The sequence below is a fragment of the Mastomys coucha genome, unplaced genomic scaffold (genome assembly GCF_008632895.1).
Source record: "Mastomys coucha isolate ucsf_1 unplaced genomic scaffold, UCSF_Mcou_1 pScaffold5, whole genome shotgun sequence".
Taxonomy (NCBI): domain Eukaryota; kingdom Metazoa; phylum Chordata; class Mammalia; order Rodentia; family Muridae; genus Mastomys; species Mastomys coucha.
The window spans coordinates 23300293-23319699 of record NW_022196911.1 but is presented as its reverse complement, the minus strand read 5'-3'; the positions used below and the strand labels follow the sequence as shown (position 1 = coordinate 23319699).

General features: G+C 48.6%; 2 protein-coding genes and 2 pseudogenes across 5 annotated transcripts in view; 2 read left to right on the top strand and 2 right to left on the bottom strand.

Moving 5' to 3' along the window:
- Nucleotides 1-4104, top strand: part of Mmp25 (matrix metallopeptidase 25) — a 13789-nt gene extending 9685 nt beyond the window's left edge. Inside the window, exons 5-10 of the mRNA XM_031351936.1 lie at nucleotides 372-548; nucleotides 650-734; nucleotides 1382-1464; nucleotides 1780-1932; nucleotides 2012-2269; nucleotides 2444-4104. Of these exons, the coding sequence (XP_031207796.1) occupies nucleotides 372-548; nucleotides 650-734; nucleotides 1382-1464; nucleotides 1780-1932; nucleotides 2012-2269; nucleotides 2444-2712 (1025 nt within the window). The 3' untranslated portion in view covers nucleotides 2713-4104. The remainder of the gene's footprint in view (nucleotides 1-371; nucleotides 549-649; nucleotides 735-1381; nucleotides 1465-1779; nucleotides 1933-2011; nucleotides 2270-2443) is intronic.
- Nucleotides 4105-8931: 4827 nt separating this feature from the next.
- On the bottom strand, nucleotides 8932-10260 carry LOC116077450 (annotated as a pseudogene).
- A 2788-nt stretch (nucleotides 10261-13048) lies between these two features.
- On the top strand, nucleotides 13049-13981 carry LOC116077446 (annotated as a pseudogene).
- Nucleotides 13982-16737: 2756 nt separating this feature from the next.
- The window catches only part of Zscan10 (zinc finger and SCAN domain containing 10), a 9937-nt gene continuing 7267 nt past the window's right edge, over nucleotides 16738-19407 (bottom strand). For 2 of the 4 annotated variants that reach the window (XM_031352006.1, XM_031352007.1), the window contains exons 6-7: nucleotides 18282-18481; nucleotides 16738-18185 (exon numbers count right to left, since the gene is read on the bottom strand). In XM_031352006.1, the coding sequence (XP_031207866.1) occupies nucleotides 16920-18185; nucleotides 18282-18481 (1466 nt within the window). In that variant the 3' untranslated portion in view covers nucleotides 16738-16919. Of the gene's footprint in view, nucleotides 18482-19407 lie in introns of all 4 variants that reach the window. The other 2 variants (XM_031352004.1, XM_031352008.1) reach the window with 1 other exon arrangement.

Below are 19407 nucleotides of genomic sequence, written 5' to 3'. Positions count from 1 at the left end.
TTTTTCGAGACAAGTTTTCTCTGTGTAGCCCTGGCTGTCCTGGAACTCACTCTGTAGAACTCAGGCTGTCCTTGAACTCAGAAATCCACCTGCCTCTGCCTCCCAAGTGCTGGGATTAAAGGCATGCGCTACTACTGCCCAGGCCTTCTGCCCTTCTTTTAGGTTTCTTTCATCCTATATCCCAATGTCACTACTGCCAAAAAGAGCTATTCAAAAATATTCACTGAATGGTTGTGGGAATGTAGGATCCCGCTGAGGAAGGGCCAGGCAGAGCAGAGGGAGCTCCGGAGTCTCCTGGGTCACTGGGCCCCAATCCTTGTGCTCCCAGTGCCGGATGGCCTCAGCATCAGCCCTCGGTCTTCTCTCTCCAGGTGGTGAAGGAATCGACCTATTTGCAGTGGCAGTTCATGAATTTGGCCATGCCCTAGGCCTTGGCCACTCTTCTGCGCCCAACTCCATTATGAGGCCCTTCTACCAGGGCCCAGTAGGTGACCCTAGCACATACCGTTTGTCTCAGGATGACCGTGATGGATTGCAGCAGCTCTATGGTATGGGAAGGGGGACGCCCTGAACCAGCCCCAGGTCTAGCTTCCTTGTGGCCTATACAGCACATCCAGGGGACCCATGTCTGTCTGACTCTTCCCCACAGGGAAAGTGTCCCAAACTCCGAATGCCAGGCCCACAAGGAAACCCCTGGCTCCACCTCCCCAGCCTCCAGTCATGCCCCCTGACAGGTAAGTACCCTAACAGCTGTGTGACCAGCTCGCTGGCTCAGTGTCCTTCATTAAAAGGGGCCGGGAGTGTTGGAGAGATGGTTCAGTGTTTAAGAGCACTTGCTGCTCTATCAGAGGATCCAAGTGGAGTTCCCAGCACCTGCTTCAAGAGGCCCACAACCACCTGGAGCTCCAGCTCTGTAGCATGAGACACCTTGTGACCCTCTCACACCCCCACACAGGTGGCATACACAAATATAATTTAAAAAAAAAAAAAAGACTGGGAAGATGGCCCCTTTAGTACAGTGTTTGCTGTGCAATCATGTGGACCCATGGGAAAGTCAGAGGTGTAGATCTATAATCCCATCACCCAGGGAGGCAGAGGGAGGCAGATCTCTGTGAGTTCAAGATCTGCTTGGCCTACAAGTTCCAGGACAGCCAGGACTGCACAGAGAGGCAAACACAAACCCAAGAAACACAAGGTGAACAGCAATGGAGGAAAACAGGTTTTCTCAACCTTTGGCTCACACACATACAGATGCATGTGCACCGCCATCCACACAGGCACACAAGAGGCATCGATGGGAAGCACTCTTCCCTTGCTGGACTGTAGTCAAGAGCAAGGAACAGGGAGCCCTACCTCCTGCTTACTCCCCTGTATTTCCCAGCCCCTCCATACCTGTGCCTGATCGCTGTGAGTGCAATTTTGATGCCGTTGCCAACATCCGAGGGGAAATTTTCTTCTTCAAAGGTAAAAGTCACTTTGGATGGCCCTTGGATCTGCATAAATAGCTTCTTACTTCTGGTGACATGCCCAGGCTGCAGAGTTTCCTGAGAAGTGGGATTGCTGGGGTGGGGGGAAAGGAGGGAACCCTAGGCAAGCCATGAAATGGTCATCATATATCTGGTTATTTGATATATAGAGTCTCCCTGCATACATTTTATGGGACAGGAAGATGCAGCCCCTTGCCCAGCCACTCACTGGGTCAGACCGAGGGACATTAGGGAAGGGACAAGATCCCTTACCATGTCATATCTCCATCCCTTATTCTTTCTTCCCCTACAGGCCCATGGTTCTGGCGCCTCCAACCCTCAGGGCAGCTGGTATCACCTCGCCCTGCTGGGTTGCACCGCTTTTGGGAGGGGCTGCCAACCCACGTGAAAGTCATCCAGGCTGCCTATGCCCGACCCCTGGATGGCCGAATCATCCTCTTTAGCGGTGTGTAAGGGTCATGGGTACTGGATGGGGCAGGTCTAGGGAACCCTCCCCGCCCCCTTACCAACAGGCCTTCTTCCAGGCCCGCAGTTCTGGGTATTCCAGGAACGGCAGCTTGAGGGTACAGCACGGCCACTGGTAGAGTTTGGCCTGCCTCCTGGAGAAGAAGTGGATGCTGTGTTCTCATGGCCTCACAATGGCAAGACATACCTGATCCGAGGCCAAAAGTACTGGCGGTATGATGAGGTGGCAGCGCGCCTCGACCCTGGCTACCCACGCGCCCTGAGTCTCTGGGAGGGGGCGCCCTTTGCCCCAGACGATGTCACCATCAGCAACACAGGTGTGGTGGAAGTCCTCATTTGCAAATTGTGATCCCTGGGAGAGAAAAAAGAAGGGGGAACATGGAGAAGAGGGGATGGCAGATGGGGGGCATCCTGGGAATTGGAATGAAAAAAGGAGCATTGGCTTTGGGGCAGGTTTAGACCAAGACTCTGAGGTGTCTTCTTCCCTACAGGTGACACTTACTTTTTCAAGGGCTCCCATTTCTGGCGCTTTGCGGCGGGCAGTGTCAAATCTGAGTTAGATTCCCCCCAGCCAATTGGGCCCGAGTGGCTGGACTGCCCTGCCCCCAACTCTGACCCTCGAGTCACCAGTCCCCCGAAAACAACATCCGAAACCCGAAGCTGTGATTGTCACTGCGAGCTCAATCAAGCCTCAGAGCATCTGTCGACTTTCCTGCTGCCCCTCCTACCTCTATTGGCTGGAGCCATCCTTTCTTGCTGAAACCTGTTCCTTCCTTGTGGACTTCCTATATAGAAGGGAGACAAGGTCTCCCGCAGCTGGACTTAGTGTAGTAGGGTCGTGAAACGCTGCGGAGCCTCACCATCTGTTCTCACATGCACAGAGCCTCAGCTGTGCACACAGGCACACAGCACAGGATTCCTAGCGAGAAACCTGCTGACGCCTCAAGAGTTACTGAGCCTGTTTTCTGTTGGGGCCATAGTGAGGGTGGCCACCAGGGGGCAGTGTGCACCCTCTCCATTGCCAAGAGGGGCACACCCGCTACAGCCACTGGAACTAGAAACCCACCAGAACTGCAGCTTGGACAATTGCTCCTCAAATCAAGGCGACACTACACTCAGGTTATGTGCTGCCTTCTGCTGAGCTGACTGACTTTTTGGGAATTCCCACTCCACTGATTCTTCACAACTAGTCCTACTGGTCACCGTGGGTTGGTGACTGTCCACTGACTAGATGTGTTAAACAGGACCAGGACATTGACCCCCATGGCTCCTTTAGCCCCTGAATGTGTCCCTGAATCTCCTTACCATGTCCGACTTCCTCTGTGTCCCTTTACAGGCACTGCCACAGGGTAGGGACTTAGGCCAAGCACTGCCACCTCCTCTGAGGGTGTACGTCAAGTCTTGACTGACATCAGTGTTGATGTGGATGGGATTTCTCCATGTTTGGCCCAGCTGATCTCATTTTAGGTCACCCTCATCCCAGAACACAACCTAGGGTCATCACCCTCACCTCAGGATTGCCCAATTCACTTGAAAGGGATCTTATGATTCCTGTCTCTGTCACCAACTGAGGTGGCCATAGCTTCCGTCTCAGAACTGATTGGCTCCCATCTGCACATGCTGCTGGGAAGCCGTGAACAGGACCCTCTCAGAGATGCCATTTCATCTGTGTGGTGTGTGCCTGTGAGCACAGGAGCCCGAGGATGCAGGAGGTGCTGGACCCTCTACAAGGGCAGCTTTTAACCCCTGAGCCAGGGCTCCAGCCCCTGCAATTGCCATCCTAGCCCTCCCAGAGGGCCCAGTGATACACGGTGAGCAGTGAAAAAATAGGAGGTAGCTTCCTTCAGACTAACTTCCTCATAGATTCAGGACTTAGATCATTGCTTCTACACAGAATCTCATGGGAATTTTTTTTTTTCGAGACAGGGTTTTTCTGTGTAGTCTTGGCTGTCCTGAAACTCACACTATAAACTAGGTTGGCCTCGAACTCAGAAATCTGGGGCCTCTACCCATGGAGTGCTGGGATCAAAAGTGTGTACCACCACCATCCAGCATCTCATGGGTATTTAAGAATAAAGATCTCATTCCCTTACCCTGAATCCTTATTCTGGGGATGGGGCCAGGAATCTGTACTTAGGAATGAGTGCAGGCAAGAGGCATAGACAGTTTGAGTAGTTTATTTAGTAAGGCAAAAGAACCAAGCTTTGGGATGGAGAGATAGCTCAGTGGTTAAGAGTACTGACTGCTCTTCCAGAGGTCTTGAGTTCAATTCCCAGCAACCACATGGTGGCTCACAACCATCTGTAATGAGATGCCCTCTTCTGCTGTGTCTGAAGACAGCTACAGTGTACTTATATACATAAAATAAATAAATCTTAAAAAAAAAAAAGAACAAGCTAGCAAAGCACTCTGAAGAGAGATAAGTAGACTACCCTAACGTGGGGGAGAAGGCATAATAGACTCAACCAGTGAGGGCTTATGAATATTTATGAGGTAGGTGGAATATTTATTGGGTAATATGCCCTTATTTCCATCTTAAATCATGGTGGACCAGATCTTCCTTTTTGGATAATTCTATTGTTGGTCCCACAAAAGCGAAGTATTATATGTATGTCTCAAAATATAATATTGAAATATTATGTGTATTCAGTATATATTGAATATTCAATATTATATATATATTGAGGTATGTAGGCTGAATGTTCTAGTATTGTGGGGACAATGTAACTGCAGCTTCAAGGAGGTACAGGCACAAGGGGGTAGTCTGGCGAGCAGGGGACAGCAACCGAGGTGCAGCTGTCCTGGCCTCTCTAATTCCTGGTCTACAGGGTGGTCTCTGCTGGAGCCTGAAGGATTTTTGAGAAGCCATTTTACCCACCATTTAGTCTGTTACAATTGGATGAGTTAGGAGAGGGTGTGAAAGTTCAGCAGCATCTTGTGTGACTCCCTCACAGGCCTCCTCCGTTCCGATCAGAGCCTCAGCCTGAGACCGGAGTTACTTACTGACTTTTCTGTAGAGCCGCATGCTTCTGATTTGGTCAGCTTTGCTATTTCATACTCAGTTACAAACTCTAGTATTTTTCACCTCCAGCGTTTTGTTTGTTTAAGATGGCTGGTCTGAAGCTGTCTATGTAGACCAGGATGGCCTCATACAGAGATAATCTGGCCTCTGTCTCTGGAGGGTTGGGATTAAAGATGTATGCCACTACAACAGGCTCTAAAGTGTTCTTTATCTCCACGATTTAATCAAATTAATTTACTTAAACTCACACATTTGCTTTTTACCATAATGGGGGGAGGGGCGGAGGAATGGGAACTAGGCCTGACTCGGAAAGAGAACAAAACATGATTGGAGTGGTTGGAGAAATGTTCTCTCTACTTGCAGAGGATTCCATTTTGGATCCCAGCATCAGAATGTAGCTAACTCCAGTCCAAGGAGATCTTATTGATTCCCTTTTCTGACCTCTGTAGGTGTATGGTACACTTGCAAGCGAAACACTCATATACATAAAAGTCAAGCCTTTTTTTTTTTAAAGACTTATTTATTATATGTAAGTACACTGTAGCTGTCTTCAGACACCCAAAGAGCGTGTCAGATCTTGTTACAAATGGTTGTGAGCCACCATGTGGTTGCTTGGATTTGAACTCAGGACCTTTGGAAGAGCAGTCAGTGCTCTTAACTGCTGAGCCATCTCTCCAGCCCCCAGAGAAAGCCTTTCATTTCTTGTGAGCACTGATGGATCTAGGGCAGCAGGAATAAGATGTCAGTCACTGTGCTCCACAGGAGAAGCTGCAGGCTTGGATGAGGTGGGTGTGGAGGGTGATTTTAAAAGGAAGGGGAGGCCCAGCTGTTGTGAGGTTACAGGAGTCTTAAAAGGCTCGGGAGGAGCCGGGGAGTGGGGGCGGACGCCTTTAATCCCAGCACTTGGGAGGCAGAGGCAGGCGGATTTCTGAATTCGAGGCCAGCCTGGTCTACTGAGTGAGTTCCAGGACAGCCAGGGCTACACAGAGAAACCTTGTCTTGAAAACAAAACAAAACAAAACAAACAAACAAAAGAAGGTGAGGGAGGGGTATTGTGAGGTCAGCAGCTTCTTCTGCCTTCAAGAAAACTGGTTAGTTCTGGACAACAGCAAGGAGACTGTCTTGGAGCCCTGAAACCTCAAGTCCTCGCCTTTTCCAGAGAACATTCTAGAGTTGAATTTGCCCCCTTACTCAGGCTATGTGCACTTGCTTTGACTCTATCCTTGGGCCCTCCCTGTACCTTCTCCCCAGTTCTTTTCCTGATCTATCCAGTTACTCTAGTCCTGTCCTGTGTAACAAAAGCTGTCCCAGAGCTGTGGTTGTTGGGTGGGCAAGGCTGTGTCCCAGGTTGCTGGGACTTGTGAATTCAAAAGAGTCATCCACCTGGTGCTGGTGTTAAAGGGTCGAGGGTTGCGGGACTGAGGAGGTCATGGAGAGCAGCTGAGGCCTTGTACCTGCTGAAAGAAGCTGAGTCTCTGAGGAGAGGTGAAGTTAAAGCCTCGGTCGTAGATCCCAGGGTAGTGGGGGTGTCAGAAACACGGGCAGCCTCCCTTCTTACTTCAAGATGGCACAGACACAGTTGGAATAAAGCAAAACCAAACTCTAGTTGTACAAAGAGCTCAACGTCCAATGTCTGGGGTTTACTCGGGATCCTTTGCTCTCCTCTCAAGGGCTTGGGTCCCGTCTCTGGCTCCGCCCTCTGCAGCACACTCAGCCTCACTCAGGTGTCTAGAAGAAAGTGGCTCTACTCCACTGTCCCTGATCCTCTTGGTGGCCGTCCCATGGTATTGGAGCCTCCAGAATGCTGGGCTCTTCTGCTGAAACTCGCACCAGTAGCTTATCCTGGGCTTTCTTCGGGAACTCCAACACTGCACATACATAGCCTTACCAGGACTGCCTGGTGTGGGTGGATCTTATTTTACTACCAAGTTTGGCTGCCAGCAAGAGGCACAGCTTTGACTGTCTTTGGAACATGGCTTCTGTGCACTGACTTTCAGGAAACACTTCCCAGATTTCACCTCCATGAGAGTGGTCTCTTCTTTTTGGAGATGGGGTGGGGAGGTGGTTTTTTGAGACAGGGTTTCTCTCTGTAGTCCTGGCTGTCCTTAAACTCACTCTAAACCAAGCTGACCTCAGACTCACAAAGATTCACCTGCCTCTGCCTCCCAAGTGCTGGGATTAGAGGTGTGCACCACCACTGCCTGGTTATAGGTCTCTTACTAATTACAACTGATTCTTTAGCCCCAGCTGACCAGCATCCCTTGTCCCAGGAGAGCAAAAGTTTTACTCAAGTGGTTCTGGTCTCTTGTTAATAACAGCTTATTTTTCAGCTCGATCTGACTGGACACCACAAATCTTTATAAAAATGGCCTGGTAGAGCCTTTACTTCCCTCTGGAACTCACCAGTCAGCCCGCCATTATCTGCAGAGCCTTTGACTTTGAATTTTTGTTTGTTTGTTTGTTTTTTGAGACAGGGTTTCTCTGTATAGCCCTGGCTGTCCTGGAACTCACTCTGTAGACCAGGCTGACCTCGAACTCAGAAATCTGCCTGCCTCTGCTTCTGCCTCCCAAGTGCTGGGATTAAAGGTGTGTGCCACCACTGCCGGGTGCCTTTGACATTCTTATCACCCAAGCTCCTACAGGACAGCTCATTGACCTCTCAAAGCTCAAGGGCTCTTGTAGCCCAAAGTTTCAAAGTCCTTCCAAGGTCTTGCCTTCCCAAGGCCACATCACCTCTATCTTGTGTACATAGGAACAATGGCTATCATGTGGGGCTAGGTTTGTAGTAAGGCCTGGAAGGCTTCACTCTCATTTACTGTTCTCAGAGAGCCTGGCAGATCATAGGTACTCAGTGAGCACCCAGTCCTGGGTCAGCATAGAGGGACCTTCTGGGGATTGCTGGTCCTCTCTGGTCTGGTGCAGGGCACATGCCTCTCTTCCTTTCACTTCTTTTTTGATGTGGGTATTGTTCCCGGAACATCAGACTGTACATTCAGGAGTAAATGTGTCTATTGACCAGAGTGATGTAAAAGTTTTGCTGAAGGCCTGAGAAGGCTCAGTTGGTAAAATGCTTTCCTGACAAGCTGGAAGAGCTAGCTGACTTTGCTTCCTAGAATTCATGTAAGGAAGCTGGGAGATTACCCAAATGGATAGATGCACAAGAAAGGATTGGAGGTTAGAGTTCCCAGCATCAGGAAGTATGCAGTGAGTGTGGGCGCTGCCTGTAAGCCCTTCGTTTAAGGGGATTCCATAGCAAGCTGAAACTAGTCGAGACCCTGAGCTCGGGGTTTAATTGAGAGACCTTGCTTTGATGAATAAAATGAAGAATGACCAGGGAAGACATTTGTTGTCAAATTGGGCCTCTACATACACATATGCACACATGCACCTGCACACATAGGTAATACCACTCACAAGCAAATATGTATGCATACACTCTCCCAAACACAAATAAATAATCTCTTCAATGTACTGGAGAACACACCAAGATGCAGACGCACAATCGAAGGACATATCTAGCTGGGCAGAGCATACCACCCTCCTGAGCCAACTGCCACTCGCACAGTTGGGATGTGTGCATGTAACATGGATATGTGTGTAACATTCACATGTAACATGGATGGATGGAGCTAATTTGAGATTCTCTCCCTCTCTTTTACTTTAAAGATAGGATTTCTTTGTTTATCCCTGGCTGTTCTGGAACTCACTCTGTAGACCAGGCCAGCCTTGAACTCACAGAGATCCTGCCTCTGCCTCCTGAGTGCTGGGATCAAAGGTGTGTGCCACAACTGCCCAGTGACATTCTCTTGCAGTCATATCGCCTCCAAAACATTAAATTTCAACTGGCTTCATGGGTGTATCTCTGATGTTACTACTTCTCACAGAAATCTCACGCAAAGTCTCTGATCCTCTGGCTTTTAAAAAAACTGATTAAGTCAATTTATTAAAATATTTGACTTAGGCAGCTGCAGTAGTGACTTCAACCTCCTCTCCTGGTTCACTACTGAAGGAAATTATATTTCACAGTCTCCGAAGGACTGTGTAAGTCAACAAGTCGCTTGTGCATGCTCATTTGGAAATAATCTCATGTCTTGGACCCTTCAACACAAGGTGTTTCTCCATAACATAGTATTTTTCTTTAATTATTTGGAAAAGTCATACAATGTACCCCCAGTCACACTTACTTCCTATTTCTTCCAGGCCCACCCCCACCCCCAAAAAAGCCCATACCAAGTCGGGTTTGAGTTGCCAATATACTCAGTGGAGCACAGTCAAACTCCCAGTGGCCAGAATCTTAAAGAAAACTGATTCCTTCTCCACCTACCCCCACCAGCAGCCATCGACCATGAAGAGCTACACTTCAGCATCCCTATCAGAGTTTTTAAGGAACTTCTTCAATGGCTTCTTGTCTGCACTATTTGGTGGTGGTGGGGGGGTCACAGAATGTTTTAATGCCTCTCGTTCTCAGCTATGGGACTGCAGTCATGGCTACCAGGGCAAAAGAAGCTTCCTTGCCCATAGCAGGCATCGAGGGCAGCATTGACGCAGCATCGATGCAGCATCAACGCAGCATGGGCTTCCACATCATGGGCATGGTCTCTGGTGGCAGAGATATCAACATCAGCGTGGTTTCCAGTGACAGCACTGATCATTGGACATCAACAGTGCCTCCTGTGGCAGCATGGAACACAGATCTCAGCATGGCTTCTGGCTGCAGCACTGACGACCATGGACACCAACAAGGCCTTTGGTGGCAGCATGGACCATGGAAATACCTCAAGGAGACTTAGTGCAGAAAGTGAACCTCTCTTTATCTCAGACATTCTGCTGCTGTTCAGAGTCAGGGTGATGGTGGGGTTGGGTGGCGTGTTTGCTGACGGGACCCACGAGGGCTCCAGGCTGTTGAGCACCACCTTACCAGTACTCCAAGCACCGACATCCTGTTTGTATCCTGTTTGCTGCCCATGGGCAGTTCCTTGGCCCCAGCTCTCCTCCCCTGCATGGTGAGCCCAGGACCAACCCCATTCTGTAATGACATGCTCGGTTGTCTGCTGTGGTCTTGCTCCCCTACCTGCCACAGCTGCTGTGTCAAGGTGTTTTTCTTGTAGTGAGTCTCAGTGCCTTGCAGGCATGCACACTGGTCCTTTCAGATTCTTTTCTTTTGTGCCTCCGATCAAGTCCACATACACCTTCTCCAGCTGATGAACTATAATGTGAAGTGATTTGGATTTGGTGAACTGCCACCTTAGGTTCCACAGGCTTATTTCCAGTATCTTTAAAATGCATGCATGAACCCACTACCTCTTAGAAAGCCTCTGGCTCTTAAAGTCTGAATTTGAGGCCAGTGTGGTCTACATAGCTGGCTGTTCCTTTCCTCTCTCTCTCTCTCTTTCTCTCTCTCTCTCTCTCTCTCTCTCTCTGTGTGTGTGTGTGTGTGTGTGTGTGTGTGTGTGTCGGGGGAGAATCATTTAATTTAGGACAAAAGCTTAATTTACCATGCAAAAATCCCTTCTTTCTTCCTTTTCTTTTTCTTTCTTTCTTTCTTTTTTTTCTTTTTGATTTTTTCGAGACAGGGTTTCTCTGTATAGCCCTGGCTGTCCTGGATCTTTTTTTCTTTTAGTGTTATATTTTGCACCTTGATTTTGAGAAAAAATTTATTTACTAATTTTATTTATGAGTACACTATCAGTGTTTTCAGACACACCAGATCCCACTACAGATGGTTGTGAGCCACCATGTGGTTGCTGAGAATTGAACTCAAGACCTCTGGGCAAGCTGTCAGTGCTCCTAAAATCCTGGACTGGAGAAATGGCAGCGGTTAAGACTAGGTTCGGGAGCTGGAGAGATGGCTCAGTGGTTGAGAGCACTGACTGCTCTTCCAGAGGACCTGAGTTCAATCTCCAGCAACCACATGGTGGCTCACAACCATCTGTAATGGGATCTGATGCCTTCTTCTGGTGTGTCTGAAGAGAGCAATGGTGTACTCATATACATAAAATAAATACATAAATCTTAAAAAAAAAAAAAGACTAAGTTCAGTTCCTAGCACCTGCCCAGTGGCTCACTACCAACCTATATATGTGTGACCCAGAGCATCTGACACACTGTTCTGACCTCTGCAGGCACCACGTGTTTATGTGGTTCACTTATATACATTCAGGCAAAATACTTTTACACATAAAATAATAAAATAGATAAACTCTAAACATTTTACAAAAGTTTCCTTTCTTAAAGCCCGATTCATCCAAAATACATTTACTCCTATAACTTTCACATTGCTTCTTGTTTAAATGACTTTTATTACTTTTTATGTTGTATATATGGGTGTTGTGCTTGCAAGTACGTCTGTGTCCCGTGTATATGTCTTGTGTCTGTGGAAGCCATAGGGGGTATTGGATCCCCTGAACTGGAATTACAGATGGTTGTAAGACCTAGTGTGGGTGCTAGCAATTGAACACAGATCTCCTGGAAGATCACAGTGCTTTTACCTGCTGAACCATCTCTTCAGCCCTAAAGTTTTTTAAAACTAATCTTTTCTTATATATATTAGGGTGTCAGCCTGTGGGGAGCCGTGAATCTTGAGAGGTATTCGCCATGGCAAGATGGCGCCTAAACAACTGTTTGAGCATGAGTGTAGAGTGAAAAGACGCCATGTCACGGCCCATCCCGGGGCGTTAAGTAGGGTAATGAGCGAACAGCCAATCATGAGCAGACACGCCATGCTGTGGGCAGATACCCTGCACTGTGGTGTATATAAGCAGTGCGGATTTTGGGTTCGACCCCTTTTTTCACTATGGATGGAGACAAATAAACAGTTGCTGCAGAAGGAACCTAGTGTCCGCGTGTCTTCTTCCCGGCGAGAGGACCGCTCGGGCTACATCAGCCTGTCTGTGTATGGAGAGGTGCCTGTGGAGGGGGTACTGGATTCCCTAGAATGGGAGCTTCAGGCTGTTGTGAGCCACCATGCAGATGCTGTGAACAGAGACGAGGCCCTCTGGAAGGGTAGCAAATGCTCTTAACCACTGAGCCCTCTACACCACCACATATCTCGATTGCTCACTCTCTCGGCTTCTTTCTCCCTTCTATCCCAAGTACCTCAAACACCACCCCTTCCTCTCCTTTTAAGTAATTGATTGATTAATTTTCATTTTGTAACACCTTGAGTCCAGTTAGTACTGCCTGCTGGGCAACTGGGCATGTCCAGGGGTACTTAGTGGGCAGGGGAATGGGGCAGGAAAGGGATCTAATCTGAATGTTCCTGGTGCTGCAGGCCTGGTGAAGGCAGGCAGAGGGGTGGCCTAACAATGGAGGTCAGGAAGGTAGGGGGACAGGTGTGGCTTAGAGCATTCTGATATCTTTTAAAGCACTAACAATGACAGTCTTGTGCCTCTGCTCTCACTGGCTTGACCTTGTACTTTCGAGGACAAGTGGAGATGCAGTGAATTCATCTGTGCGGTGGCCATGTGCAGAAACCAGCGTTTCGCAGCTCTTTCCCACCCTTCTGCTCCTCCCTTCTTCCCATCCCTCTTCCTCGATGCTCTCAGAGCCTTAGTCTGGGGCTAAGGATGTCCCGTTTAGGGATGAGCACCACTTCTTACCATGTTGGCTAGCTTTGAGTCTCAGCATTAACTGCTGCCCATTGTATAGAGAAGTTTCTTGGAATGCCTGTGAGCATAACCATAAATATTTAGAGGGCAGTTTGACAACATGTCCATATAACAAGTTAACAATATTATTTTCTTCCCTCTGGCCTATGGGTTCCTGAGCCATGGGCTTTGAAAACCAGATTTATGGGAGTGGTGTCGCGCACTTTGCTCCAATAAACATCCACCATGAAGCAGAAGGAACATCAGGAGCTAAGGTTTAGTTTAAACCTGTAGTGGCTGCTTGGAAAGTGAATATGCAGACTCCAGATTGGTGGCTTATATGTTCTTCGTGCAAGGGCAGCATACTAAAGGAGAGCAGTAACTGCACTGACCAGTGACTGAAAGCTGCAAGCACTGGGACAGGTTCGCAGAAGACAAGGGTACCTAAGCAGTCCACATTGGAAGAAGAGATTTTTATATGAAAAAAAAATGTCAAAATTCTGAAAGACAACCTGGCCACTTTGGAAAAGCAAGACAAAAAGACAGACAAAGCTCCTGACAAAGTGTCAAAATCTCTGCAAGCAATGAGGGAAGTTCTGTGTGGAACAGATGACAAGGAGCCCCCCAGAGTGGCTCAGTAGCAGTGGCTCAGCTGGCACAGGAGCTCCACAGCAGTGGGTCGCTGGTGACACTCAGCGGAAAGATGTGACCCAGATATTCAACAACATCCTGAGAAGACAGATTGGGACATGGTGTCCTACAGTTCTCATCCTCGCATCCTGTTTGTACTTCTCAAAGGCTCTGAGGTCCCACAGACTGCCTCGCACTGTGGATTATGCTATGAGAGTATATTCGACATGAGCCACTTGCCATAACATCTTCTTTTCTAATCAGCTCAGAGATTTCTTCAAGTATGTGGTGCTGTCCACGTTTGATATCGCTTCAGATGCCTTCGCTACTTTTAAGGATTTGTTAACCAGACATAAAGTGTTGCTAGCAGACCTCTTAGAAGGAAATTATGACACTGTTTTTGAAGACGACGAGAAACTGCTGCAATCTGAGAACTATGTGACAAAGAGACGATCTTTAAAGTTGCTAGGTGAGCTGATCCTTGAGAGCCACAACTTCACCGTTATGACCAAGTACATCAGCAAGCCAGAGAACCTGAAACTGATGATGAACCTGCTTTGAGAATAAGTTCAGACATCCAATTTAAAGCCTTCCATGTCGTAAGATGTTTGTGGCCAGCCCCCACAAAACACAGCCTATCGTGGAGATTCTGTTAAAAAATCAGCCCAAACTCATTGAGTTTCTGAGCAGCTTCCAGAAAGAAAGGACAGATGAGGACAGATGATGGGCAGTTGGCTGACAAGGACTACCTGATTAAAGAGATTTGAGACTTGAAGAGAGCAGCCCCATGAAGATGGCCCTGCCCTGACAGCCGTCTGTCTCCCTTGCCCAGTGTGCACTGTATTGTTTCAAAGTCTCTAATCTTGGGAAGGCTTTGGAGATCCTGTCTTTCTTGATTGTTCAAAGTAGATGAAATATAAACATTTGAGTGGAAAAAAGTCAACAAAGACTAATATATTAATTTTAATCAAATCTGTGATTGCTTATAGAGTCAAACATTATATTAAACATTGATCAAAAGCAGTGTAAGTCCAGAGCTGGGCCCTGGGTCACCCAGACCATTAAGTCAAGGAACACGAGTGTCTCTTGAAACAGACAATGGGAGGGGACCCATCTGTTTTTGTTCATTTAGACAGGCTTTTTCAGGCTTTTTTGAAGAGATTGGAGACAGGACTGGATTGTCTGCTCTGTGCGTATTTTCCTCCCCTGCCTCTTAGGAAGTAAGTGGTTCCTGATGTATGTAAGTGGGAGCAGGTGCCTAGCTCTCAGCTTAGTTTCCTCTCATTGTATCCCATGTCTGACCTATGACCCATGCCCATTCCAACTTTTGAGGGCAGCTGAAGGCCAAATAAGATCACTAGTGGTTACAGGGACAGAGAACACCTGTGGGTTGTGACGCTCTCAGAGAACAGCAAAGGTTGTCATCATCACTGCCCTCTTGGGAGGGTCAGTGAGTGTGAGGATGCTTCACCAGTAGCTCTTGTTATGGAAAGAATGCTCATGGTGACTGTTTGGAGAGGTGGGATCACAGTAGGTACAAAGCATGGGGCTAGAGGGTCATGATAGACTTCATCAGTGGAGGGGAAAGTGAGTCATGGGAATATGTGCCTCTCCACCTCACCATGATGTGTTTCCAAAGTATCCCGATTTATGACTTCTTTCACTAGAAATTGGGAATAGAACCTGAGCTCCTAGGCCATAGTTATTCATATTTGGCTCCAGAGTAAACTCTTCCCCATTCCTGTTGAGGTCCCGTGTTTTTGCATCGACATTGCTTGGGGTGAATACTTTATAGTTCTTTTATACCTTCCCAGGTATGGGGGTTTGAAAGACAGAAGTCCTTACCAGCTTATGGGTTTGAATTCTTTTTTTAAAAAAGACTTTATTTATTTTATGTGAATACACTGTTGTTCTCTTCAGGCACACCAGAAGAGGGCATCGAATCCCTTTACAGATGGTTGTGAGCCGCCATGTGGTTGCTGGGATTTGAACTCAGGACCTCTGGAAGAGAAGTCAGTGCTCTTAACCACTGAGCCATGCTCTTCCATCATGGATTTTAACACTCTGGAACAATAAGCACAAAATAAACTCTTCTGTAAGCTGCTTTGGTCATGCTGTTTTATCAGAGCAATAGAAAATTAACTAAGGGCTGAAGAGATGGCTCAGCAGTTAAGAGCACTGACTGCTCTTCCAGAGGTCCTGAGTTCAATTCCAAGCCACCACATGGTGGCTCACAACCATCTGTAATGGGATCTGATGCCCTCTTCTGGAGTGTCTAAAGACAGCTAAGGTATACTCATATAAGTAAAATAAATAAATCTTTTTTAAAAAGAGAGCCAAGGGAAGTTACACACAACTGTGATCGCAACCACACTCTGGGAGTGGAGGCAGGAGGCACACATGCACGCACACGCACACGCACACGCACACACACACACACACACTTTGTACTTCCCCCATTCTGTATGGTCCGCTCTTGCTCCAGTCCTGGGTAGAGCTTACTTAGTTCTTGCTCTGAAGTAGCAGAGTTTCAGGGGAAGTCTCCCAGGAAAAACTACTCAGCCTTTTCCTTGAGAAGTAGCCAGTCACCTAAACAGGAAAGGAGCCTGACACAAATTCTACATCCAGATTTCTCACTTCTTTTTTTTTTTTGAGACAGGGTTTCTCTGTGTAGCCCTGGCTGTCCTGGAACTCACTCTGTAGACCAGGCTGACCTTGAATTCAGAAATCCACCTGCCTCTGCCTCCTGAGCGCAAGGATTAAAAGTGTGTGTGCACCACCATTGCACTTTTTCCTTTTTTCAATCCTAATTTTTACCATAAGTCACCTGATTTACAGGTGGCTGAGACTTCCTGATGTGTGACATCCAAGTATAGGACCTGTGCTCAAACCAGCATTGAATCAGGATTATGGATGGTTAGCCAGTCTCCACAGACAGCCTTTGCCTTGCTAGCAGATTTTGTTCAATTGCTGGCATGCTTGGTTGGGAAAATCACAATGACTACACCAAGTTTCCTAGCGTATCCCACTTAACCCTGGATTCTAGTTTAACAAGTTTCTAGAGCCACGGGAAGCCCGGGATGTTGTGTGGGCTAACACTGATTCTAGGAAGAGGCCCAAGGAAAGCCCAGGGTGACAGTGCTGGACTTCTGCCCACAGCTGGTTGTCACTGTTGGTCACCCTCACCCTTTCATCTGCTAGAGGACCTTCTGCAGTTATGAAGGAGATGGAACCACGGCACAGAGGGGAATGTGGTGATTGATGGCACTTTGCTGGTCTTCAGCAAAAGTTAGAACAGGAGAGATAGCTCAGTGCTATGGCACAAGGGTTGAATCCTCAGAATCCAGAGGAAGGAGTTCAGTAGGTTGGACGTTTGCCTTGAAGATCCTAGGTTTGATGCCCAGCACTGCATAAACCATACATGGTGGCATATATCTCTAATCCAAATACTCAGAAGGTATAGGCAGAAAGACCAGAAATTCAAGGTTACCCCAAGCTACATAATACCTTGTTCCCATAAAAGATAGGAAAAAAAATCAAAAGGACCAATTTTGAGAAGGCAGCTTTACTTAAAAACTCTAAAAACAAATTCCTGGAGTCAGGGGAAGAGGTAAACGGTGGGGAGGCTGAGCGTGGAGGAACCAGGAGATGTGTGAAGGGGACACCACAGGGAATCTTATTCATGCAGGGAGGTGCACATGGGACAAGGTTGCCGGGACATGGGTGAAGCTAGTACAGGGTCTCCCGGGCATGGGTTCGCAGGTGGCGCAGCAGGTGTGAATTTCGGGTGAAGCCGCGACCACACAGAGCACAGGAGTAAGGCCTTGCACCTGTGTGAACCAGCAGGTGGCGCAGCAAGTTGCAGCTGCGATTGAAGCTCTTGCCACACTCAGGGCACTCCTGGGGGACTTCCATTTCTTGCTTTGACCCTGTGTGTGTGATCAGGTGGCGCTGCAGGTGGGCATTGCGCCGGAATCTGCCGCCGCAGGTTGGACAGCTATAGGGCCGTTCGTCAGTGTGGCTGCGGCGGTGGCGGGCCAAGTTGGAGCTGTTACGGAAGCGGTGACCACAGATGTCACAGGCATGGGGCTTCTCCCCTGTGTGGATGCGTTGGTGGCGTGCCAGGTGGGCATTCTGGGTGAACCCCTCTCCGCACTGGTTGCATCGGCAGGGCTTCTCCCCCGAGTGGCAGCGTAGGTGGCGGGTCAGGTCTCGCATTTGACGGAAGCTTTTGTCACATTGGCCACAGTGGTAAGGCCGGAGGCTACCGTGGGTCAACAGATGCCGAGCAAGGCCAGCTCGTTTCACAAAGCGTTTGCCGCACTGAGGACAGGCGTGGGGCTTCTCACCTGTGTGCAGCTGCTGGTGGCTGATCAGCTGGGAATTTTGGGTGAAGCAGCGGCCACAGACCTGGCAGGAGAAGGGTCGTTCACGGGTATGGACTCGCCTGTGGATCATTAGTTGCTCGTTTTGTCGGAAGGCCTTGCCGCAGTCACTGCACACATACTGTTTACTCTCCTGGCGAGAGCTAAGGCTGCCAGGGTCTTCCGAGGACTGATGGTCCTTGTCCTTGGCATGGTTGCGCAGGTGACGCTTTAAGCTAGAGCGCCGCTTGAAGGTCTGGCCGCAGTGGGAGCAGAGGACAGCTGCCACCTCTGGCACTTTTGTCTTGCCTTCTGGGTTTGGCGTGGGATTTTGTTCCCGGGCATGTGCCAGCAGGTGCTGCATGAGGCTGGAGCGCCGCTGGAAGCCCTGGTTACACTCAGCGCATCGGAAGGCAGGCTCAGAGGAATGCGTTAGCAAGTGCTTCGTCAGGTGCGAGCTCTGGCGGAAGCGGCGGCTGCAGAGATGGCAGGCGTGCGGCCGCTCGTCTGTGTGCGTGCGTGTGTGCAGCTTGAGGATGGAGCTGCGTCCAAAAGTCTTGCCGCACCACAGACACCGGAAGGGTCGAGAGCTTGGGTGTTGCAAGTTGGGGTGAGATTGTATATGGTGGGCCTGCAGATGGGACATCTGCTGGAAGTTCACCCCACAATATGTACATATGAACTGCATCTCCGCCTGGGTCTCTGGGGCATCTGCAGCTCCTCTAACCTCCACAACTTCACGGCTGTCAGCAGGGGTACCTCCAGGATCAGCGCTGCTCGTCTCCTGCCCTACAGTCTGTGTGAGAGGCTCTCCTGCGACTCCAGGTTTCTCTGTCTGGGACTCTACTCTGATGATGACAGGCCAAGTAGTTGCATTAGGCTCTTCAACTTTAAGTTCCTCGTTGTCAGTCATTCTGCTTCCAAATCCTGGGAAAGAAGCAAACGCAGAGGGCTCAGAACAGTGGCACGTGCCTTTAAATCCCAGCAAATTGGGAGGCCGAGGCAGGTAGATAGATATGTGAGTTCACTGCTAGCCTAGTTTACACAGACAGTTCCAGAACAGCCAGGGCTTCATAGAAACCCAAAACAACAAAAAGAGGAGGAGGAGCAGCAGCAGCCAGCACCATTATCGGGTCTTTTGGAAAGAGCTACTAGGCACCACCAGAACCTGATGGGTCCAGAAGTGGAAAGAAACCCAGGATTCCGCAAAGGTGGTGAAGCACAAGCAAGAATGCCTTTGCTCTCTACTCGACTTCCTGCTATTTTTTCAGACATCGCCTTATTGCCTGCAACTAAGAACCCAACCACCTCAGCCCCCAAATGCTAAGATTACATCACACAGTACCACATCCTCTTAAAGCGTACAGTTTAGTTTGTTTGTTTATTTATTTATTTATTTTTTGAGACAGGGTTTCCCTATGTAGCCCTGGCTGTCCTGGAACTCACTGTGTAGACCAGGCTGGCCTTGAACTCAGAAATCCACCGGCCTCTGCCTCCCAAGTGCTGGGATTATTTCTTGACCACTCTTTTTTTTAAATTTTATTTTTAAAGTGTGTATGTATTTTTTAAAAGATTTACTTATGCATGTAGGTATGTGCACCATGTGCATACAATGCCCACAGAGGCCAGGAGACATAACTGGATGTAGCAGTGCAGGCCCCTCTAGCCCCAGCACTCAGGGGGCAGAAGCAAGGGGATCTTGGGTTGATGATCAGCCTGGGCTACATAATGAGACCAGGTCTAAAAATAACTGGAATAAAAAAAAAGGCACAATGGCTGGGGGGTGGTGGCGCACGCCTTTGATCCCAGCACTTGGGAGGCAGAGGCAGGCGGATGTCTGAGTTTGAGGCCAG